Consider the following 25024-nt stretch of genomic DNA (forward strand, 5'->3'; position numbering starts at 1 on the left):
ATCCATATGACATGGCATGTGATTCCAGCACCAGAGATCTGCACAAGTGGGTATTTAGCACCAATTGCTAATCTGGCCTTCCCTCTTATGTTGTGACTTTTTCAGGTTCTGTCTCTGCTGTCCTCTCAAATTACCTCATTGCAGAAAAAATACTGTGAATTTATTTCTAGGACTTTCCAAGAAAAAAAAATGTTCTTCAGAGACAGATTTAAAGGAAATGTATTCTTACAGATTGATACTAAAAAAGGGTGGTTCTTGGAAGGAGCAGTCTGTAGCGAGATGTCCTGATCAGACAATATACTATGCTTATGTTTCTTTAGGGTGTGTTGGGAGGTAAGAGTGAGGAGGCTCACAGCTTTTTCTCATCTGCAATGAGATGAGCTATCATGGTAGTTTTGTGTCTGGAATAGTCTGAGGTTGTGATCCACATGATCTAACAAGTTCTCAAGTGTTTCTAATGAGAAGGTGAGGGGGCAAGTTACTGTGAACAATTTCTGGAGAATGAAAGTGAAATATTAAGGAAAATACCCAGGGGTTTAGAAAATACACCTCATTAGGTCTAAATGCACAAAGTATTCATGGTATATGGTAAGTGTTTAAACCCAGTCTGGGTGCACATGCAAAGTTCTCGCCATTTTCATAATCATGACTTTTGATCTATACATTTCTACACACTAATAGTTCAATAAAAATATATCCAGAAGACAACTTGTTCATACTTCTATGTGAATCCTTGAAGGGAGCTATTAATTTTCCCTGCCTAAGAAAACATCATTACAGAATGTACCTCATGCCAAAAACAGAGGGCTTCTAAAACCCCCAAAAAGTGACCTTAAAAGATTTCAGACAGCTGCCCTCTTTTCCATCCTCTGTGATTCGGTGATCTGCCCCAGTTGAGTTTCTCTGTGAATCCATTTTTTTCACATCCATTATTCTTCATTAGCTTATCTTTAGTGTGAATGAAGAATTAAGGAATCGTGGGGCACTCAGAGATTTCATTTTAAGAAAAAAATGAAAGAGAACTACATAAATACATGCACTTTGGTTTTGCCTTTTTTCTTTAGTATCTTGAATGTAAGGGAGGGTATTTATTTCTATTCCAGTAGTTCTTAGCGTTATTGTGTTAACAGGTGCAAGATAGTGCTCTGAACGCATTACAGTCTTAAACACGGTTTACGTAAAGAGTTTCTATTTGGTAGGGAGGATGGAGCAGAGAATACATTTACAAAACGTAGGTGTGGCGAAAGCTGGGAATGCTTGCAAGTATATCAGAGGTCAGAATCAGCAAAATTGGTTTGATATTTTAGAGAAAGTAGGATTGCAAGATTAAAGTCAGGGAAATGCAAAACATTGCACCTTGAGAGTTGGATTCCAAAGCACAAATATTGGGAATAACTGACTTGTTAACCGTCCTGTGGAAAAGGATCAAGGGAAAGGAAATTGAATTTGATTCGTTTTTATCTTACTGTGATGTGTTAATAGATACATCATGTGAAGGATGTGAAGGGGGGAAGGTATGGTAATTATTTAATTGGGTGCTGCCAGGGCGTTTGATAGAGTACTCCATCTTGTTTTGAGTGCTGTGCTTTAGATAAGCTGGAAAAAGAACAGGAGAGCCTAGAGTGGTAGGAGTGTTTGAGCAGGAGTTGAAAACATGTGGCTCGCCACATTGAGGGTACTGGTTGCCCTTGGTCTCCCATGCAGAAAGGGCTTCAGAAGGAAGTCAGTTTCATTTGCAGGAAAACAGGTAATACAATGAAAGTTTTAATTTAAGGACAGGAGAATTGTGGATGGAAGGTCCTTCATTAGCAAGTTTTAAGAAGCAGCAGGTTTTAGGCAGGTGGGGTGGGTTGTAGGTACTTCACACAGGAGGTGGGCTGGTGACGTCAGGTCCCTCGGTGTCCCGTGGGGATTCTTTCTGATCATCCTTCAGACAGATGGGAGTGGGCATCTCCAGCCATCATCCCCAGATTCTGTTTTTAGTTATGTACTAATTATGTATCTTAATAGGAAGGTCATCAGGACTACTTTGTCATCACTGTGCGCTGGTGGAGCAAGATACGCTGTTCTCTGCAGCCAAACCAACCACCGGTGTCTTTGGAAGAGGTCTTTGTGCCGCAGCCTGGTGACCTGTGCTGGGCATTCCCTGCTCTGACAGGCACTGACACCTGCCAGGTCCGCCTCTGCTCCCTGACTCCCTGCCATCTGGGGAATCTCTGCGCACAGCTTGGGGTTTCTGCGTGGTACCTCTCTCTGCCCAAAGCCTGTTCCCACATTCTTGCTGGCAGGCCGCAGACTCCTTTTGGAACGAGAGCTGTGTTTGCCTCCTGTTGTTTGGTATCTCCACCCCGAATTCTCACACCAGAGGTGTCCGTGCACGGGCCTGTACTGCAAAGTCGGTATGATTAGCCACTTGTTCAAAGTCAGAATGCTTGGCTCCTATAAAGGGGAAAACTGATTTTTAAATCTGCAGTCCCAGGCAAGGTACTAGAGTAAGTTGCTGGGCCCCTCACAAAGAGGCCTGAAAGCTCACTACGTGGACCTTTAATCAGCAGTAGGGCCAAGGGAGCGACACGGAGAGGACAGTCAGCGGATTTTCTGGGAAGAGGCAGCTCGAAATCCATAGCTGGCTCTGGACTAAGCCCCAGTGGGGTTCATCGGTGAAGCAGAGCAATGAGAACATGTGATCTACTGCTTTCTCTGGTAGCATCTCTTTAGCTTATCCTGAGGTGAAGAACACACAGTTTTGGAGCCTTCACAAAATCATCACTGTGTGTCTGCAGCTGCTGCCAAAGATGAGAGCTGCCGAGAGGGGATCTACCACAAAATCCCCAGGGCCTGGAAGAGCAGCAGGTGGCTGAGGAGCATTTCTGAGGCCATCAGCATTGTCTCAAGGGTGCTCTGACAGGAAAACCAAGAACCCACATGTGTGAAGGGGAGCTGACAGGTCCTTGGTCCATGGAGTTTGCCTGAGCTGCCAAGGACAGGGACAGTACTGAAGCATACTAGGACAGAGAGCTTAAAACATGTCTAGTATGGCCACCCCCATCCTGCCTAAAAATGTCAGCGAGACTGGACTTTAATTAGAGCTGTGACAGTTTGATTTTGCCTCCATTCTTCCATTTAAGTGCTGGCTACATCCAATCAGTTACAACCAAATTTTGCCAGCATATTTTCTGAATGTGAGAATAAAGCATTTTAAATAGCCTTGTTTCTTGTAACAGTCCTCTAGGACAGACTTACATCTGCCCTAGCATGTAATTTGTTTATTCATAGTTTAAAAGAAGTTTAAAGATATCTAGTCAATTATACCCAGGACATTTTTTACCCTTGTCAGTCTAGTGCTAGTGTAATAATTATTAGTGTTCATGGAACTTATCCAAAATGTGGTTTTTGACAGTAACCCATATTGTGCCCTCAGAATGAAGTGCAGCAGCTTCTTGAGCACGTAGCAGTATCAGGCATTAGGAGCTAAGGGGGCCACCACCTCCTGCAGTGCCGGGGGACCTCCTTTCCAAAGCATAGCTGCTGTCAGTGCTGTCCCTTCAGCATCCCTTTGGGAGCTTTGTGGGAGACACATGCCCTTCCGTCCCTCTGGACAGTGTGCAGGAATTCCTGCATACACTGCTTTGTTTGAGGGGTTTTCCTTAGGGGGGGTGGGGGTATTGCCAAATCTACGTGGAAAGACTTTTCCAGGTTTTCAGGTTTCGTTGTGACTCGCCATGTCCCGTTACCAAAAGAGCTTCATAGCAAAGCAATGAGACGATGGAGTTTTTGAAGATGCAGACCAGGTCTGTAGGGCACAGAAAGCCCCAAGCAGAGCAGGTATGAAGCAGAATGCCAGCTTGGCCACAGCACCTGGGTAGCTTTCTGTTTGCCCCTCAGCTGTGTCCTGTCTGTCAGCAGTGGGGAACCAGAGCCCAGGAGACCAGCGGAGCCAGCCCGCCACTGGTGACACCGTCCGTGATTAATGTGGGTGACAATAGGAAATCCCTCTGTCTGGGCATGTTTGTAACAGAAAATTCCTTCTACATGAAGGTTCTCTGCCACAGTGAAACGTGGGATTGTGTGAAGTGATTTAAGGTACAAAAATACAGTTGCCTACAGGTACGTTGTAAGGGTAGCAGAATGATTATTGTTAGAAATACTGTTACCAGCCAAAACCCACCAAGTGTGCTGCAGCCTCATAGCAAATCCCAGTCCTTGCGTTGAGGAACCTGTGCACTAACCCTGAGTAGGATGTAGTTGTAGATGGCTGTCACAAATGAACAGGAAGACAGGGTGGACACATCGTGATCGCAGGGAGTCATGGACCTGCTGGAGCGGGCCCAGAGGAGGGGCCAGGCTGGAGCAGCCCCTCTGTCAGGCCAGGCTGAGACCTGGGGTGCTCAGCTGCAGAAGGGAAGGCTCTGGGGAGACCCAGCTCTGACCTTGCGGTACAGAAGGGGGCTTACAAGAAAGGAGACAGAGACTTTTACCATCTTGTACAACTTAGCCTTTAATGTCAGTAAAATTCTCCTGTCGATAGCTTTTCTTTTTGTTTATTGCAAAGCCACGATTCTACTAGGTATTTAGCTACAGCTTTATAAACTTGAAGTTCTTTGTTTACACATTCAGTTTTGTTTTAAAAATATTTTAGTGAGAGGGTACTGCTTGGTTTCTGTGAATTGTAACTGACAAATAGCTTTTCATTTTTATATTATACGTGTTTTAAGCGAAAGTCCAGATGCAGTCTTACCTGTGGATGAGTTGTCATAAGTTTGATGATAGTCTTTAACAATTTTCTGATGACAATAGCTTAATTTGCACAGTCTGTGTGAGTAAATATTAAGGTAATAGAGAATACACTAAGTTATTATGTTGAATGCTTTGCTGATGCAACAAATGTTTTTTTCTTTTATCCTGAATCATTTTAATTTTTTTCTTTTTTGTCATAGTGCCTTTGACTTGGTAAACATTCATCTTTTCCATGATGCTTCCAATTTAATTGCTTGGGAAACAAGCCCATCGGTTTACTCAGGAATACGGCATAAGGCTCTTGGCTATGTACTTGATAGGTATGTATTAGCCTTTACTAGCCTCTCTTGCTCTTCTGTGTTCATAAGCAGTGTATAAAAGATGTTTCAAAAGGCACACTCACAAATGTAGAGATTTTTATTCTGTGAACTGAAAATGGTTGCTTCTTACCAGTTCTCTAGACAGTGCCAGTTACAGATCAGTTTATGACACTTATTCTTTTAAGGTGAATTACTGAGATTGGAGAATCTCTCTGAATTCATCAGAACTCATAGAGTAGGAAGCAGGTTTATTTTTTAAATGTGTTAGTTAGATTAGCTGCTTCTTAGTCTGTGTGGAGTCTAATAAAGCTGCCGTTCAAGTATGTTTTCAGTTACAGAATAACAGAATAATTCCAGTTGGAAGGGACCTCTGGGAGTCTCTTGTTCATCCTCCTGCTCAGAGCAGGGCTGCCTTCAGCGTCAGATCAGGTGGTTCAGTCTTATCCAGCTGAGCTGTGGAAAGCTCCATGCATGGTGGTTTGCAGCTTCTCTGGGCCACCTATTCCTGTATTTGGCTACCCTCGCTGTGAAACTTTTTCTCCCTAATATCCAGCCAGCATCTCCCTCAAAGCAGTTTGTGTCCATCACCCCTCATCTTGTGGTGTGCACTGCTGAGAAGAGCCTGGCTCTCTCTTCTGTAACTGCCACATAGCTGAAGCCAGCAGTGAAATCCTCCCAGAGCCATCTTTTCTGTGAACTGAACAAGTCCCGCTCTTTGAGCCTCTCCTCGTAAGTCACAAGCTCCAACCCCCCCAACATTAAACCCTGTGGTGTTTTAATCTCAATACTAGCTGAGTGCAGTAGGCAGCTAATCTTTTTCAAGCAGCAACACAGCATTTGTGTGCAGTCATCGCTGTTATTAATAACATCATGGTTTATAATGGTGTCACGGAGTTGATTCATCTGATGGGTGGTACAATACAGGGGATAGTCCTGAAAATGCCCAACAATTTACAGCTGCTCTAATTAGCAGTTATAAAGTCAGAAAAAAAGACAGCTTTTTCTTGAGTAAGAAAAAATTATTTCTGCATGGGCATACGTGTATTGGCAAAGTAAATAGGTATTTCTCTGATGAGGTACTGCTTGACTTCATATTTGCCTGAGAAATGGAGCTTTAAAGCGTCTCTCCAAAGCAGCCATGGCATACGCTGCGACCTGTGGCGTGAGACGGTGCTTAAAGCAAATGGCTTAGGCTGGGAAACCTGAAAGCAGAGCACTTGTGCTGTCCCCTGCCCCGATCCCTGGTGCCCCGCGGCGGGTGTGGGGCTCGGTGAGACCCCAGGCCGGTCTGGGACTGCTGCTGCTGCCTGGCCCACCGCCAGGCCAGGGCTCGCCACGGGGCACCGGGCGCTGTGGCGCGGGAAGGCCTGGCACAGCTGGCACGGCATGGCCATGGGTACGAGCCCCGTCCTGCTGCCCCACACATCTCGGCCTCCTCAGCCACGCGAGCGGGTGCTGGGGGCTCGCGGGGAGACGTTGCTCAACAAGACTTGGGCTGGGGGGAAGGATGGGTTCCACGTGTCTCGTCCTTCTGGGCTGGCAGCCTGCACGTGGCAGACGCGATGGGTGAGCAGTTCCCCACAGACAAGTAAGTGTTTACTCTTGTGACTCTCCCTGGCAGCAACCCAGAAGGTAAAGGCACTCCTGAACCAAATTAGGTTATGCCTTGGAAAATTGCTTCGCACGTGCAGCGTTGTCACTTTTCCCTATGCAGATTTTCACTGAAAGAGGTTCTGAAACGTGGAATGGAGTATAAACACCTTTTCAGTCCTCTTCCATCCAGAGTTTTATTCCTTTCTGTAAGTGCTACCCTATTTAAAGACAGGCAGATATTTTAGCAAAGAGACTGCTTTTTTCACTACATATAAAGAAGTGCTTTTCCTGTGCACCCCAGCAGAGGGCTAAGTAGGAATTTCTCCAAAACAAGCATTTATTTTCACTTTTGGGGGCAACACAAGAATGAAGAGGAAAACCCCAGTATGTCTTCTCTTGTATCACTTGTAAAACCTGTTCAAATCATCAGGAGACACTGGAGGCACTTGGAAGGTTTGTAAATGGGTAACATGCAGTGGTTTATAAAAGATTCCTTATTTAGGGGACAGATGCTGTAAGATCAGGATCTGCTCTCAGTGCAGCTTGACACACAGATTTCTGAGTTGTTAGACAGAGCAGTGTGGGAAAGGCCGATTTTTATTTCATTTTTCCTTGGCTTCATTGGCCTCCTCTCCTTTTCTTACGCTTTGCATAAGGAAACTTTAGTAAACCTGTATAAACCTTTTGCATTATTTATTGCACACTTGTTTACAGCATACAGTGTGCTTCATTAGCTAATTTTGGCCTTGGACCTCCCACGATGCCCTGGCAAGGGTAAGGTAATAAGACTGTAGTATTAGTGTCAGCTGTGGGTCAGAGATGTCATGATGGTATATCATTAAAATGTGACACTGCCAAAAACTGCCCCAACTCCCCTGTCCTTAGAAAAGAAAACCCTCGATTTTAGGTTGCACACTACTACTGTGAGCTCGCATTCAGATGAATTGTTCATTTTGAGAGAGCAGCCAGCCGCAGATCCGGACCTCCATAGTGAAATGATGGGCTGCCTCGCACAAAAGGGGAGTTCTGTAAGAGCAGTGAATAATGGGAAACCCCTTTCATCGGCATTGCTAACCTTTTGGCAGCCACCAGCAAACTCTATTCTGATCTGCTGATTGGGGAGGACAATACACTGAAGCTCACTTTGAATGAATGCTACCACCAACAGTGTCCCCATTCAGAGGGTTTTGGGAACCATCTTTGACCATTGTCTGCCATCACTCCTTCAGACAGTAGGAAAAGGGAAAGTGAGAGCGTCTATAGGGGGAAAAGTACTTCTTTTCTTGGCTTTAATCTCTCTTTAAAGCTTCATAGATCTACATTTCCAGCTGAGCTACTGGAACTATGCAGTGTCAGATAAATACAGAAGAGAGAGGTTTCAAGCTGAGCTTTTAAATCCCCTTATCTGCATGAACTAATAATGCAGATTTAGTGCTGTTAAAAACAGAGACTGATAAGTCTTTTCCTTTAAAGCCTTTAAACTGCTAAAGAGCATTTAACTGCAATGCAGTTCAAACCCAGTGAACAATACTGAGAAGGAAAACAGTTTAATGAGCTAAACCTTCACTGAATGAAACAGAAACACCTTCTCACAGTTGATTTAGGTCACTGTGGGAGTAAGTGAAAGCGCAGTTCTGTTCACGCTGCATCTTCATAAACATGAATTACGTACGGCCTTTTCATGGAAGGGAAAAGCTATCCCAGGAGTTTGAAATACAAAAAAGAACGACTTTGCAAATAAAGCTCAAATGAATTAGTTTAGCTATTAAAATCATCCGGGAAGTTGGTTTCCCCAAAATTATTTTAATTGCAAGGTTTTAACACATAGGCACTAAGCTGCACAACATCTCTAAATTACTGAGGAGGGGAGGGGGGGGGGGAGACAAAGGGAAAAGTGTCAAGTGAATGATTTAAAGTTGCCGCTAAAAGTTTTCTCTTGAGGAGATCTATTAATAATCATGATAACATGTTTTGGGAGTAGAAAAGTTTAATCTTACAATGGTGTTCTGAAGTGGTTTAGCTTTAATAATGTTAAAAATTACTTATATAGTGAGAAGAATGCTTTTAAAGAACAGCTAGCTGGTGCGTGCTGAGCACATCGGGTCTAGCATTTGCTGTTTAGCAAGTGTGAAGAAAATCTCTTTGAAGACTAAGAGAATTGGAGTTGCACTGCTGTTAAGTAAATATTTGTCTGTATATTTACAAATACATATATAGAGTATATGTAAAAAATTGGCATGTGTAATGAGTTTTTGTCAATAAATTCCCAGAAGACAATTACGTTGTTCCAGATAGACAAAGATACAGTCAAAACTGGGGTTCTGAATTCACTTTATAAATGAGAATGCGAACACCTGCTTTATATTTTGTGGGGTGAAAAAATTCTTTCAGACCCATTTGGATAATTCCCAGGTGCAGTTAGCCCTGCTTGCATGATACTTGCATTTTTGTATTTTCTAAAGTTGGAGGGTTTCAGCTATACACGAGAGTAAGAAAGGAAAGGTAGTTTACATTTTAGTTTAGTCTTTCATACATCTGCTGTAATTAATGCTTGTGCATATGTCATATTAATTAACCGTATTGGCATGTTACTCGTGTCCTTTAGACACTTGCTGGGGTAAAGTGTCTGCTGAATTTAACAGCCTGGCTAGGGAGTGAGTAGAAGCTGTACGACAGGGTCCTTTAAAAGTATTAGAAGAGAGTTTGCAAAGGACACGGACGTGAGATGTGAGCCTGATACTGTGGGTCTTGGTGTGCCAGCCATTTAAACTTCCTGAAATTATCTAGAGCATTCAGATCTATAAAATGAATGTGGTTTTTTTTTTAAAGAAAGTGACAGTGCTCTTCTGTTTTCCTATTGAAATGTTCCCTGGCCTAGTTCAACAGAAACATTTTTACATTACAACTGTGAAATCTTGGCATAAAGCTCCCCTTTGTGCCCTTCATTATTTTCTCACAAATATAGTCCATTGTCACATAGCTGAAGTTAATTTGATCAACATTGGGACATTTAACTTTTATGTCCGGTCAAAGGAGCTGTTTCATGCTCATTTTGGGTATTCAAAAGAAATGATTGCCAGAAAAATAATGTTACTATTAACAATTCAGAGCAATTAGTTTCCCAGGGAGAGGCGATGTGATGCACCGGCTCCACACAACTATTCTTTGTCATTTTATGGATGCTCATCAGTCAACTGTCACATCTTCTCAAAGACCCCTCCAATCTAAATGTTTCTCTTTGGGCTTTTCCCAGAACTAGCAGCTGAATGAGCAAAAGAAAAGCCACTTAGTTTCTAGGCAAAGGAAAACTTCACTCTAAAGATCTGGGTCATTTGAGAAGATCCTAGGAGTAGCTTGCTTGGAGGGGGGGAAGGCGTGTTGGATTTTTAAAATTTGATTTATTTTTTGCAACAGTTATTTTAACATCAAGTGAAAACTCTCCATAATCACGTGCCTTCAAACTTCTAGTGAAATTTCTGTGTATTCAGATGGAATGCACTCCCAGGGCAAATAAACCTTCCATCCAAATGTCTTCTAACAAAGGTTTAAAACCCTAGATCACATTCAAAAAGACAGCTTTTCATTAAACACCCTAAGGCTCATCTCATTAATATTCAGTCATCCCCCCTTTAAACTAAGGTTAAGTGCTCTCAAAATTAGCCTGTTTGTATAATATGCTCTTTAAAGAGTAAATCCAGCAAAATTGTCTTGTTACTTTCAACCTGTCAAATACAGTCAAAGACACTTTTTCCTTGCTCTTGTTTTTCTGCTGGCTCGAGCTTTTTCATGTTTGATGTAGTTGTCAAAAATTTAACTCATATGTCCTTCCTGTTTACACAAACACATTCTGAATTCTGGTTCAGTATATTTTTATCAGAAGAATAATTTTGTACTTGTATGAATTGTAATGGAAAATATAGATTATTATAATTTTAAGATTACAGTTAAATGCATTTCCATAATAAGTGAATGATGATTTCTGATAGTCCTAGTCAGTAATCTTGCCCTTATTCCATTATTTTCAGCATTTGGGGCTCCTTTTTTTTTCCCTTTTGGGCATTAATTAGTAACTGAGCAGGTTATTCATAAATTTGCAGCACTTATTATCCAAAGTGTAAATTAAAGATCCGTTTCTCCCCTCATCTGTATAAGCAATAACAGGTTTGGAAGCAAAGATCTGACTGAAGAATCAGCAATCCAAAATCCACAACTTCTAAGAACTTGCAAGTGTCACCCAGAAAGGTGTCACTTAAACAACCAGTAGTGTGGATGCACTGAGTCACTCTCCAGTGTGCCTGATGTGAACAGCACTGTGGCTTTTCCAGAGGAAATGCTGCAGATAAAAGCTGTGAGGTTTCCTGGAGGGGTTTCGCAGCAGTTTGCACAGAAGCGAGCTGGCTGCCCTGTGGCCTGGGCCGCAGGTCGGGGCTGCCAAGTTTGCCGGTGAGCTGGGGCCGCTTTTGGCAGCACTCTGAGCCTCCGCCTCGTCCTTCCTAAGGGCTTGACTCCTTTTGAACGGTTTTCCAGTGACAGGCTCTCCTGGAGCTGCCTCAGTTGGCTGCTCTGTCTTTCTGGTAGAATATAACTGATAGGACTACAGGCTGGATTGGATGTATTGTAAAAGAATACCACTCACAGGAGAGTTTGTGTAATTAAACACGGGCAATTGAAGAAAAGAAAGAATGTCTCTTCAGAAAGAAGTGGCTGCAAATAAGTTGTTGCCTGCTCGATTTTGCTCTGAAAATGGCTTTGTATGAGAATGTGCGGAGTGCGTCACGTTCTCATTGAGTTATATTTCTCTCTTCACTGTAATTTGTTCCATAGGGAGTCTGGAGCTAGATAAAGAGCAGTCGTTAGTGTCTAGCTAAAGGTGACGCTCACATCAGCATTCATTGCGGTTTGTGTCTTTTGAAACGTTCTATTGTATAGCCATATAATCTTCCAGGATAACTATGATTCAATTAAGAAGGATCTATATAGGCCGTTGATCCAATTTTTATTCATTTGCAGAGAAATTAAAATAAATTGCTATTGTGATTTTATTTACAGTGCTGGCTGTAAGATGATGCTATGAGCTGATAGTTATAGAACAGTGAAATGGTTGAAAGAGCTCCATTCTGCTGCAGTTTGAGTCTGTGGGCACCAAGTATATAACTGTCTTTCAACATTTTTACTCCGATAGGAAGGTAGGATCACTGTGTGAGAAGGTGGTTGTCTCTGAGCCTTGTGTTGTGTGTCCTGCAAGGACGTATTCTCCCTAACAGGTAAACAGCGCGGTGGCATTTTTAGCTGCTTGTCTGTCTGCACGAGTGCTGAGCAGTTGCAGACGGCCTTGGCAGATGTTCTTGGTGGACTGACAGGTAAATACCTGTAACTGCCTCACCTTTTACGTGAGCTGCTTTCTCTGTCTTCCATCAGTGTAGGGCTTAAGATGTGGCTGAAATGATTCAGTTTCGCACTCCAACAAGGAAAATATATCCCCTAGAATGTTCTTTGTTCAGACCTAATATTGACAGCTCTAATTTTTTTAATGGTCTGCTCTCCTGAAGGAGAGGGGCTTTTCCCTTCTCTTTAGCACTTCAGACGTTCCTGTCACGTCTCCCCTCGCTGGTTCCCTCTCAGCTCAGTCCTCCACTGTAGTGCGATTTTCAAAGGCACAAATGCCCGAGCTATGTAACATTTGTGCTAGTTAGCTTTTCTCTACTTCAAGCATTTCTTTATCCTTTGTGAGCACAGTCTTCCTGTGTTTCTAGTAATTTGCATTACCCTTCTCTGGAAGTGTTTGGGTTTATTTTTAACTCGGTCCCTCTGAGCCTGGCTGTTTCCCCCGGGAGCCACTGGAGCGGGCAGCGCATCGTGGGGTGACGTGGCCCGTGTCCTGTCACCTCCCGCCGTCCCCTTTGCCCATCTGCAGGAGGTGGGACAGGGAGAGGCACCTGCCCCAAGCCTGACGAGACACAGACTTGGCAGGATGGTTTAACCCCTCTGCCACGGCTCCTGCAGGAACTGCTGAGGGCATGCGGGGCCTCTGTAATGAATTCTTCCAGGTTTGTCACAAAAAATGCTTTTCCCAGCCTCGATGAGTTAATGGATCAGTACCTCATGGCTGCGTGTCCTGGTTATTTTCTGGCTCGCCATTTGCACTTCTAACACGAAGTGAAGACAGGGTTTTTGCTTTGCTGCCCCACACCCAAGCCCGGCAGAACAGTAACCAAGAACTGCAACGTCTCCATCTTCATGCAGAGTAGGACACAGCAGCTTTGTGCTGCCTCCCCGTGACCGAGCGTTACCAGCACTGAGGAGTTCCAGAAGTTATGTGGAAGAATTCTAATCCTCCATGATAAAGTAAAGGAAGATGCAAAAAGACGTGCAGTTTCTCTGGTTTCTTCTTGTTGTTTTCTCTTACATCAGATGAGGAGTAAGGAAATTTCTTTGTAACATAACACCAGTGCCATAGCATTGTGTTGTCCTGTAGCAAAATTGACAAGTACTTACATCATTATACATGGCTGCTATTTCATTAGGCGAATGTCAGTGTCAGGTAAGATCATGGTTTTGTCAATATAATGAAAATACCAGTCAAGTGAGGAAAAAGTCACAATTTTCCAGCTCTAAAAATTGATTTTTATTGCTCTTCTTGTAATCCTTTCTTTGGATTAAGTATTTATTATTGATGTGGTCTTTCTTTTAATCTTAATAGCTGCTGACATTGTAATTAATTAAAAAATACAGCATTTTTGCCCAAATGGCACTATATTGAAATTAAAAGTGAACATCACATATTAGTTAAACAGCCCTGGCAAATGTCTTGAGTGCTAAGATGATTGCCTAAGCTTCTTGACAATTCCCTTCATCTTGCTGTATGCTGGCTTGACCTTTAGAGATGTTTTGGTGTTATTAATAGGTTTTAGCTATTATATCAGAAAGAACAAGGCACAAAAATATGATAAACTTTATTTTTAATGACAGTGCTACAACACCTCAGGCATGCCAATGAAGGCACTTACATCACGCCTTTTGAGGCACACTTAGGCAGTCACCAGGTAACTTTTATTCAGAATTGATGGGGATTTTTCTGGAATTTGTCTCTAAATGTGTATCTGAGAACGCGAAATGGTGCAAGCTGAGCACTGACTGTGCTGCAGAAGAGATGACGGGGTTCTGTTTCAAAGCCTTCCCTAAAACCTCTGCTGGAGGTGGATCCCTCATGGACCAGTTTGAGGTGCAGGTGTGCAAGCTGATCTCTCACTAAAACTTGTAAAGAAGTAGTGAGGATAGGAATGGCAGAAATCTGAAAGCCATGTGGCAATCCTGTGTCTGGTTTTGTATAAGCCAAAACCTGACGTTTCCATTCTCTCGATCTTCATTTCCTTCACATGGCTGTGGTAGAAGACAGGTTTCACTGCCGTCGTTCCTTGACTTCCCACCAGAAGTCACTGCAGGAGTTGTTATTACCTCTGGGATTACAGATCTGTGAGAAAGAAAGTGTGTAGAACCTCCTGATCCGCAAGTCACCTGCTACCTCCCTGCTGGCTCTTGGCTCCTGCCAACCGGATGGTCAAGTCACTCTTCTGCTTGCTGCTTCCCCCCCTTTCTTAACATTCCTCTTCGGGGCAAGGTGCTCTCTTCGCAAGGCAAGGTTAGCTGAGCGTGCCCTTTGCAGAGTGTGGCGGTGAGGTGTGGGTCTGGCTGTGGGGTGCTGCCAGCACGTGGCAGCGTGGCCTCCGTGCCAGGAGCCTGGTGGTGGCCCTGTGGGGGTGACCCTGCGGGGGTGACCCTGCGGGGCTGACCCTGTGGCAGTGACCCTGCAGCAGTGACCCTGTGGCAGCCATGGCCCCGCGCCCGTCCTGCAGGCAGCCGGGGTGCGGGCGGCCCCGGTGTTCCCTGAATGCTCCACTGATGGGCTGGAGCATGAGAAGGTGTTACCGTCCCCTGCAGAGGCACAGGCCAGCCTTACCGCCGTACTGCTCCGGGGTTCGCATCGAACAGGACCTGGGGTTCACAGCAGTTTAAGCTGAGAAGTGACAGCCACACCCAGACTGAGCTGGCCTCTCTTCTCTGCATATAGTTGTGATTTTCATATTCCTTTACTTCGGAAAGGACATTTTATATAGGCAGTCACATGCTCTCTATAAAAGCAGCTTTTGCACCTTTAATTCTTCTGCGTGGATAACGTGCAAAAATAAAGAGAATATCTTACCCTGGAGTCATACGAGGAATACGGAAGTGCTCATATTAGCTAGTATTTAGTTTAAACTCATTTAGTTATTATAAAAATTTGCTCACTGAATAAAATATGGCTTGACCTCTGAATTGTTTCCTCCCGAGAAACGTGACAGTGTCCCTCCTTCTCCTCCATTCAGCCTGCTTGGCAGAGCTGCAAGTTTTTTGTTTTGTTTTGTTATGTTATTGTTGTGTTTAAAAAAAAAAAAAAAGGAAAAAAAAAAAACACAACAAAAACCCCCCCTCAAGCCCCTCTTTTCAGCGGTGTCAAGTTAGGATGAATTGGCCAGGGAGGCATGTTTATAGACTGTGTGAAGAACTTTGTCTTTGTGTGGGAATGCTGGTGACACTGGTATGGCTTGCCTGAATGAACTGCGATGACGCGGCTAATAAGGTGTCCTGCTGAGCGCCACAGCAGCCTTTCTCAGACCTCCCACTTAATGCCATTCAGCTCCAGCTCAGTGTAGCTAATTTTTCCCATTCCCTCAATTCTTTAGGCCTCCTTACAAACAGAAAAGTCAACTTTCACACCGAGGAGAAGATAAGTGCTTTAGGAAATAATCGTGTAAACAGAATGTTACCTTCTGACCTGATGCTGATACCTTGGTCTGGGACAAAACCCAGCTGGCTATTGCATTAGACATGGCTATTAAAGGAATAATGCTGCTGATCCTCCTTACACAGTGCCCTGAGAAATGGTTTAGCAAAATCACAGTGCCTCTTGTCACACTGAATCATGTTCGGCTGCTCTCTTCCATGACCAAATTGCTGATATTTAGCAGCTTCCTTGTCTTCTCCTTTCTTGCGGCAGTATGGGAGGGGGATAAGTATGAAAGCAAGGGAAAGTCGGCTGTGTTTCTGATTGTCCCGTTGTTTTGTGGATGAATTTCAGTCCTTTGACATGTATATACCGTACACCATATAGCTTTTATAAAAGAGGGCGCATTTCATAAAGGAACTCTAAGTGTAACTACTATAATGAGTACTTTAAAGTACATTACAAAGGGATATCAGTGATTCCAGTAACACAGAATTGTTCATTTTAAGATTGCACTAAGCGATTCCTTTTGGTGTTCTGTGTAAAGACTGAAATTAATAACTAGACCCAGATTTCCATTAGCATCGAGGAGAAGAGGAGCCTCTGCCTCTTACTCATTTCAGTCTTGGTAGGAATATGGCATCCAGATCTCCTAAATGGCTTTGAAAAATCTTACCCTTCACAGTCTGTTCAGCTGTCGCAGCCATCCAGACAGAGAGGACTGTCTGTATGTGAAAGCTGACATATCCTGGGCTCCCAGACCAAACCCTGAGCATTTGTACTGTGGCATTTGTTTGCCCATCACCTGGGTCTGGCGGCCCCTGCTCCGGGCTGGGTGGTGCTTTCGTGGCAGGCGGGCCACCCTAGCTCAAGCTAAAGCTATTCAGCATCGTAGCTCCGAGACTTTCTGTGGTTTCTCGTAATTCTCCTGCTGCACCCAGAATAACAGAGTTTTTGTCAACAGTTCTTCAGGAAAATATGTCAGGGGACTGCCATGCTGAAAGTACTGGTGAGTGGAGGTCATTCTGCTGGAAGTCTTGCCGACACAGCAGAGCAAGTACATTCCCAGTGCAGACACAGTAACAGGTCTGGGTTTGTAAAGCAGTTGCTGATACCCAGTGTGAGGCAACCCTGCAGTTGTTAGACCAAAATAAGAATTTAATATATTTATTTTGCAGCAAAGAAATTGCTGTAATAATATAACATCAATTTGCACCCTTACAGTGACAATTACTCCTTAAAAAAAAGTGTGAACCATGGATGTGACTCATCAAAACATTTAAGCATGTGACTAACTTTAACTGTAAACTGCACTTGAAAGTTAGAATTACTTGTTTCCTTCTTTTACTGTCCTGTCATGTCTAAAAAGCTGTTCAGCTCTACTTCAGAAATTGCTAGCGGTCTGCCTCTTCTCAAAATACAACAGAAGTTGAAAAGAAACAGAGAATAACCCAACCAGTCCAGAAAATTTTCAGTATAGAGCCATCAGCTAAAAATGTAGAATTAGTTTGAAACTGGCAAAATGATGGTGTTCCGAGTATGAAGAATCTAATACTATTATCAACAACCCTTACACAATTAAAAGTTCTGTGTTTGTGGAGCCTAGTAGAAGATAAATTATCTATAGTATTTCTATTTGTGTGCTTTAAAGTTTAACAGGGTCATCAATAAGCCCACTCATAAGCGTGCATTTTTTCCTCAGAAAATGGTCCTTACTTGCCATATTGAATTTATTATTTTGATTTCTAAAATGTGCAGAAGTAAAAGATACCTCATAGGTATGTTCCAAGTACAAATAAACTCTTTTCTTATTAGCGATACCTTCTGGAGCAAGAACAAAGGATTAGAAAAGTGAACATGTTCTTCCAGCCTTTTCAAAGGGAAGAATTCTCCTTCTCAGAAGGAAGGGCTGTGATCTGTTTGAAGAGTTTTCTGGTTTATTTGCCTTCAAGCATTGGCTACATCCAGATCTCACATCACCTCTCGATGGGCCCACGTAGGTCACAATAAGCAGCACAGCTAGTGAGGGCAGTGATGATCTCTTGTTTGCTCTTGCCTATAGAGCTGTGGAAGTGAAATGTTTGTAGCTTCTCTACAATCATCAGTTTTTTAGCCAAGTCAGTTATTTTGTCACAAGCTGTTCAGAAAAGTTGTATAGGAAAGAACAGAGCCTTTATGTTGAAGCCCTTTGGGATAATCTGGTAGTCAGCAAGTACAACTTAAAGGAAAGGGCACGAGGTCCCCACTAAAAACATAAGATTAATGCTGGTGACATAGGTTGGCTGCTTTCTTTTTATATGATTCAGATTTATCCTCCATTGACTGATTCATGGCAACATTTTTAAAGAATTATTTGATTCATGGTTAAAGGAAGGGTATTGTTAGAGAAATTGCAGAGTCACACAGACTGTGAAGCCTTCCTATAGTTCATTTGCAAGCGCTCGTTCTTGTTTTAGAAAGAATTGTCTTCTGAGTTCTCATTTACTTGTACAGGTGCTGAACTGTATGTACTTGTGGCTGAGGACACAGAAACAGGAGGAAGGGAACACTCCTGTTTAGCTCTCGCTCCAGTCCCCACACCTCAGCGTGTGTCCTCGGTCCTGGCCAGACTCGCGGCGCTTTGCAGTGCTTGGTTTCTGCCCGAGGGCCCCCGGTGCCGGATGTTTTCCTGCATGTTCCTGGGGGAGGAAATATTGCTGTACTCTTCTTCATTGCCATCTCCTTTGCTAACTTGGAGTCTGATCCTAAAAGCACAATCAAGAAGATTAGTTCTCATGCCAGTGATTCAGTGCCATTCTAGGCAGCGTTGAGTGTTTCTGAGTAGAGCCATCAGAGACCCAGGCTGCTGAAACGAGTCCTAAGGGTCGGGGACTCTTGAACCAACAGTACGTTCCAGTGGCAAGGACAGTAGGTTACATACCTGTATTAAGTTGAGTCATCTAAAGCATATTTTATTGTTAGGTATCCCAGATCCTTTGGTAAGTACACAGATGCATATATCGTCTGCTGTACCACTGCTGGTAACTTTACTGTACACCTGCATTTCACCACCTGTGGAAAGGAGCTGTCAGAAGCCGCCTAAAGCATCGTTCTCGAGAAGTAACGTCTGGACTATTTTTCTTAGTCTCTCATGAAAAGCTCTTTCTAAAATGTCCAACAAGACAAACTACAAGGGGAGCAACTGGTTAGAATTATCAATTTTAAAGCTGGCATTGATTTGTATGCGCATCACGTTTAAATCAGGTAATGTGCAAGAGTATGAAATGAATGAATTTTAATTAATTGATCAGAAGCAGACTAATCAGCTCTTTTATTCATCGGTTAGGAGACATTTTAACTGGCTATTTTTGGAATAGTCTGTTTATTTGGAAAATCAGTCTTTGCATAATACAATCACAGGCATCATTCTCATAATATCAATTTGTTTTAAGAGGCCTTCTCTAGACCTTGATGTCATTCCTGCAGTATCTGTCATTTCTTTGTCAGCAGTAAATGGCAATGAGCAAAGCCAAAACTGAGATATGAATCAGGAAAGTTGGCAAAGCAAAACCAGTTTTTCTTATGTATAAGTTGCATATCAGATTTTGCAGTGATAGTGTTAGCAAATTGTGGTAATGTAAATGGTTTAACTTTTAAGTCCTCATTTTCCTTTAATGTGCCATGAGGGCACTAATCAAACTAATGTTATGTACAGGTCAAGAGTGACAGGTTTTTCTCAGTGCTTGCTGGGAGCTGACAGTAGACAGTATTTATTAACAGTACCTGCAATAATTTGTCAGCTGAATGGAGGATTTGGAGATTTTCATACCAGCAAAGGGTAAGTCTTTGCAAGAGATTTTGCTTCAAATGATCCCTACCTGTGGTGGGCCGGCCCTGGCCGGAGGCCGGGTGCCCCCAGAGCTGCTCCATCCCTCCCCCCCCCAGCTGGGCAGGGGGGGAGATGCAGGGAAAGGCTCGTGGGTGGCGATAAGGGCAGGAGATCACCCGCGATGACCGGCATGGGCAAAACAGGCTCCACTTGGGGAAATTAGTTGAATTTATCCATCAAATCAGAGTCGGGTGATGAGAAATGCACCCAAATCTTACTAACGCCTTCCCCCCCCCCGTTCTTCCCGGGCTCAGCTTTGCTCCCCATTCCTCTCCCTCCTCCCCGCCCAGGGCGCAGGGGCAGGGATGGGGGTTGCGGTCAGTTCATCACCCCTCGTCTCTGCTGCTCCTTCCTCCTCGGGGGGAGACTCCTCACACTCCTCCCCTGCCCCAGCGCGGGCTCCCCGCGGGGTCCCGGGCTCCTTCGGGCACATCCCCTGCTCCGGCGTGGGGTGCCCCCGGGCTGGGGGTGGATCCTGCTCCCCCGGTGCCCTCCCTGGGCGCAGGGCACAGCTGCCTCCCCAGGGGCTGCCCCAGGGGCTGCGGGGAACCTGCTCTGACACCTGCAGCACCTCCTCCCCCTCCTTCACCGGCCCTGTGTCTGGGGGCTGTTCTCTCACCTCTTCTCACTCCTCTCTTCGGCTGCCGTTGCTGTTGTGAGCCCCTTTCCCCTTCCTAAATACGGGTCCCAGAGGTGCTGCCGCCGTCCCCGATGGGCTCGGCCTTGGCCAGCAGCAGGTCGGGCTGGGAGCCGCCGGCCCTGGCTCTGTCGGACACGGGGCAGCTTCTGGCAGCCCCTCCCAGGAGCCCCCCTGTAGCCCCCACTACCAAAACCTTGCCACACAAACCCAATATACTACCTCAGGTACAATGCGCATTATTTTTTTCAGTGGAATAATATTCCTTGCATAATAGATTACCATTGACTAAAAATGTGAGATGTTTTTAAGAGGAGCAGCAGAATCTCACTGTAAACCCAATGTTGTATCTCTTTGTAGCTTTGAAAAGTCTAAATGGATGTAACTTATTAAAACTCTTGAAGCCGTTTGAAATGCATGCCTCCTTGCTGGGCAGTATTGTTCCTGGAAGCCCACTTACTGTGCATTACTCTGTAATCCTTTACCTATCTCTGCGGGTGTCTGCCTCTGGCTCAGCTGGGGTTTCTGGCATCGTAGTGCTTCCGTGTTTATGTATTCCCAGCATGTGCACAGGGTATTGCCTTGCATTTGTTCCTTACTTCTTACATACTGTACATCTAGTACACCCCTGCAGCTTTTTGTGTGTGCTGTCTGTGTATATTCATTGTAGCTGCTGCAGGCGCATTTCAGGTATTTCATACCTTCTTCAGCTACTGATAGAAAATTAATTGTATTGATTCCTGTTTTGAAATTAAGCGTGAATTGGTGGATTTCCAAATGCCAAGATCTCTGGAAGCATGTAAAATTGAACATTGTTAGCAGTGCCAGACAATTGTTATTAATAATAGAAAAGTTAATAATACAATAACAACCTTTAAGAATACAAGATTTGAAAGGTGAGTGGTAATGCCTTATCTCCCTGCTTAGTACTGAGTGAAGGCTTGCAAAAAAAGCCAATCTTTCCTCCACATCTGGAAATATCACCTTTTAGGTGTTAGCTGCAACCTTGGTGAAAATCTGCTTTGAACAAGAGAACTGTCTCGCAGAGAACTGTAACTGAGTCGGGAAAAACCTCATAGATCGATCTCTGTCAGCTGTGATGATTAATGCTCAGCCCTAACATGTCACTTTTCATACAGTTCTTAGAGTTCTGACAAACACTGGTAAACACTGTGGTCACAGTCTTGCAGATAAGGAAACTCAAAGGTAGATGTATTCTGAATTGGCCTCTAATTTGGGTTCCTAATCTTAGCTGCCCAGCCCAAAGCCATATATTTAAACTTTCAAAGATGTTGAGTACCTCCATGACGTCCTCAAGATTTCTGTGATGCCCAGATGTCAGTTCGGCATTAGTTGCTCTAACTGCTGCAAATTTGCTCTCTTCCAAATTCCAATTTCAGCCAGATGGGAAATCAGATGCGTTATTTTACTGGGGTTGGAGATTGAATTGCCTAAGCAAAGAAAATCAGCCCCAAAACGTTGTTAATATATTGTTCCAGTATAAACTGTTAGTTTTGATTGTTCCAGTAATTGTTTCTGAGATTGTTCTTGGAAGATAAGATGTGTGTACTTGTGCATCCTCACGTATATGTAAAGCTGATTGACAGGTTTGTTTTGTTTTGTTTTCCAGAATTATAGATCAGCGGTTTGAGAAAGTTTCATATTTTGTCTTTGGAGATTTCAACTTTAGACTGGATGCCAAAGCAGTAGTAGAGGTAGGACTTTTATTTTTCCTCTGTTGTGGACCCTACCAGGTTTTATTTCTCAAATATTTTTTCCTGTGGAAAAGCTAAAAGTGACTTAACAAATTGATCTTAATATCAACAGCAGACTTGCTTAAGAGTACTTTTAACAGGAACACCTGAGAGGTAACTAAAAACGTGTTGTGAATCTGCTGAAGCAGTTAAAAAGCCCCAGCTGAGGCGCTGCCTTTTCCTCAGCAGCAGTGGGAGGGAGGAATGTGGGTGCCTCTCTGAGGTGAGACCTGGAGTCTGCCCGGTGCACGCAGGAGCGTGATCCTTTGGCAGGCGTGCAGACCCCTCGTTTGAAACCCCTTCCAGCTTCAGCACAAGGTACCACGTTTCTGTTGTGTGTTTGTGACTTTTGCTGAATGTTCCCAGGTCACAGTGAATCTCAGTCATTTACTGCAGGCGGAGTAAGTGCTGGTTTGTATTTCTGCTCTGGGGGGAAAAAAAGACAGATGTTTCCTAAATGTCCGTGGTAGAACTCCACACTTGGAAAATACAAGCAGATGTCTGTGCAGACCTTTGTGACAGTAGCATTTCAGTGTGGCAGGGTGACTGGAAGATTTGTATTCAACGAAAAGGAACACAGTAGACCTTTTTCTTCATGAGTGGAGATTACCTTGTCTTCACTGCTAAAGCTCAGCTCCAGGTAACGTGGGGTCAGAAATATTATCCAGGTTGAAAACCGATTTTATCTCATGTTTTTCCCACTTTAATTCTCAGAGATACTGTAGTGTCTTTTTGGTGTCCTTGAGGATAGGCATGTATCTTCTAAACCAAAAGCTTTTATTTTGTAAATGAAGCAGCAGGAAGTTAAGTGGCCTGTGTGTCAGAGGCTGGCTACCCCTCATCCCAGTGTGGTGCAGCTCTCCTTCCTGATGTGATGATTAGTCCCTCATCTGTTGAGAAGCAGGAGTTTGACATTACAGCACTGTGTGTGTAGCCAATAACTTCCTTCTTGGAATCCATTATGCACTGCAATCATTTAACCAACAAACTTAAAGCATAATTGAAATGAAGCTTCAGTCACTGATTCAGAATATGCAGCTTTGTACTGCATATATTAGGGGCTAAATCCTGCTCTGCTACACTGTGGTTGCCATAGTTATCATCAATGTTTATAGATTACTTGTTTTTGAATTATTATGCCTGTTTGTTTATTATTCACGAGCAGTGCAATAGCATTACTGAGAACGCTCCTGTCTGAGAGCACCTCTATCAATCATGCTGCAGCAGAATTATCTCCTACATACACCCAGTACGGATGAAGGGCACTGTAAGTTCTTCCTAACTTACTAACTGCCTCGCAGCCTGCAGGACTGAAGCTGCAGAGAATGCTTTCTTTATTACCAGCAGATAAAGGTTCCTACATTCATATCTGTGAGTTTCAAAGTGATCCACTTCTAACAGAATAATGGCACTGGCCACAGATGGTGCCTTCTGAGTCACTGCACTCAGGTGGTCAGAGCACAGCTGACTCGTCCTGACACAGGACTTCTCATCTTGTGAATGCTTTCCCAGTGTCAATTGATTTTGCATATGAGCACACAAGGTGTGATTTGAAGATGAATCAAATTCATTTACCTGTTCTTACTAGATATAGGACATGCGTGTCTGAGTGTAAAAAGCATTAGAATAATACGTATTTTATGTTGCTTTTTTTGAGAAGTAGCATACCCCATTAACCAGAGCTTCACCCAGCTACTTTGCAACATTAAACATAATTAAAGTGTGTCTAGGAACTTCCAGTTGTAATTTACGTATGCACGGTTAAAGTCATACTCAGTTTGTTTTGTAGTCTTCTGCATTTGGTACAGTTCATAAACTGGTATGTCCGAAGATCCGAAAGGTTTGAGAAATGGTTGTCTGATGCAGTTTACTGTACAGAAGTGATAGTACAGGCAGTGTGTGTTTGACAGCATCTTAACACTGGAACAGTCCTGTATGCTCCATAGTAGGCACACAGCACTCGGTTTTGACAGTAAATCTGGGCTCCTAGGGGACAGATCAGCTTCTGAAGGATCACGTGGAAGGGCAGAGTTACAGGCCGCTTCTAGCAGGAATTGTTCTAGATGGGACCTAATGGTTTGATTGCATGTAAGATATATAAGATCCAATCCCAAACCATTTCCCAAACTAGTTTATAAATGGCATTTCTCAGCTGTGCCATTTTTCCAAAGCTGGTAGAGGGCAGAGTGCTTTGACCAAGGCCATGCACAACTGGCAGTGGCAGAACAGAAGCAGAAATGGCCAAAGGTGACTGTTTCTCTCACACCCAGTGCCAGCCAGAGTGCTAGCCTGGGCCCATGTAGGAGCCTCCAGAAAGTATCCTGGTCCCTTCCGGGTCCCTTCTGCCGTTTTAAAAGTGTGCCCGTGCAAACTGGTATTAACCATTTGTTTGACTGTTTAGCAGCACAGTTAGTACTAGGAGTTTTAAGGGTTAAGCCACTGACTTGTCACCTTTGTATATATTACTAAATTTATCTCTGCTTTTCTTGCTGACCTTTTGAATTCCCTCTTGAGACCACAGTGGGCTGAACGCTTGGTCACGAAGATGCTAGGAGCAGTACATGTGTTGTGGAAACGTAGACTGTGCTTATGCCAAACACAAAGAATAACGTGTATTTCTAAAGGATTTTTCAATTAAGCTGTTGAAAGGGAGGATCTGAGAGCTCTTTCAGATGTGGAGTCTGGACACTGAAGTGCAGTGTGCTAAATCGGATGCCAAAAATGTTGTGCTTATTAAATCATAATTAATAGACAATAAATCATTAATATATAATTTATTAAACATTTTATGGGAACCTTAATCTAAAGTCATATTGATTTCCTTGCTAGGAAAATCTGCTTTACTGTTGTTGGAGTAATCTGGGGTGGGATCAATAAACCAGGTAAAGGCTTCTGGTGATTCTGAGATCCATGTGTGCATTAACAAGCGTGTTGTCCAGAGGGATGAACTGGCAAGAGAGAAATAGGACGTCTGTAGCATAACAAGCATAGTGAATACAATTGTTTTATAGTAGATTTGAATTATAGTTTGAGCATCATTTGTAGCTTGGCATGATGATGTTCAGAGAAATACCCACAGCTCATACATTTAAAGCATTTTACAGTTGTCCTCAGCCTGAAAAGGGCCAGTAATAAGGTTCCATTTTAGTCTGGTTTTCTTGGGCTGATGTGTGATTCAAAATACAGGGAGCATGAGAGGGCCCGGAACCACGGGTGGTTTTCCAGAAGTCTGGGCCAGTTGTGTGCTCTGGGCGTGTGCCAGGCATCGAGGAGGTCAGGGTGTCTCAGCCAGTGACACCCCACCTTGGCTTTGGCTGCGAGATCTCATAGGACGTGTTTGATGCCACCCTCTCC

At 43.7% G+C, this 25024-nt stretch overlaps 1 protein-coding gene across 3 annotated transcripts in view; it reads left to right on the top strand.

Moving 5' to 3' along the window:
- INPP5A (inositol polyphosphate-5-phosphatase A) overlaps positions 1 to 25024 on the top strand; it is a 245053-nt gene that overhangs the window by 147452 nt on the left and 72577 nt on the right. For all 3 annotated transcript variants that reach the window (XM_074908024.1, XM_074908023.1, XM_074908025.1), the window contains exons 8-9: positions 4938 to 5057; positions 21547 to 21631. In XM_074908024.1, coding sequence (XP_074764125.1) covers positions 4938 to 5057; positions 21547 to 21631 — 205 coding nt within the window. The remainder of the gene's footprint in view (positions 1 to 4937; positions 5058 to 21546; positions 21632 to 25024) is intronic.

This window comes from Athene noctua, chromosome 5, assembly GCF_965140245.1.
Source record: "Athene noctua chromosome 5, bAthNoc1.hap1.1, whole genome shotgun sequence".
NCBI classification, from domain to species: Eukaryota; Metazoa; Chordata; class Aves; order Strigiformes; family Strigidae; genus Athene; species Athene noctua.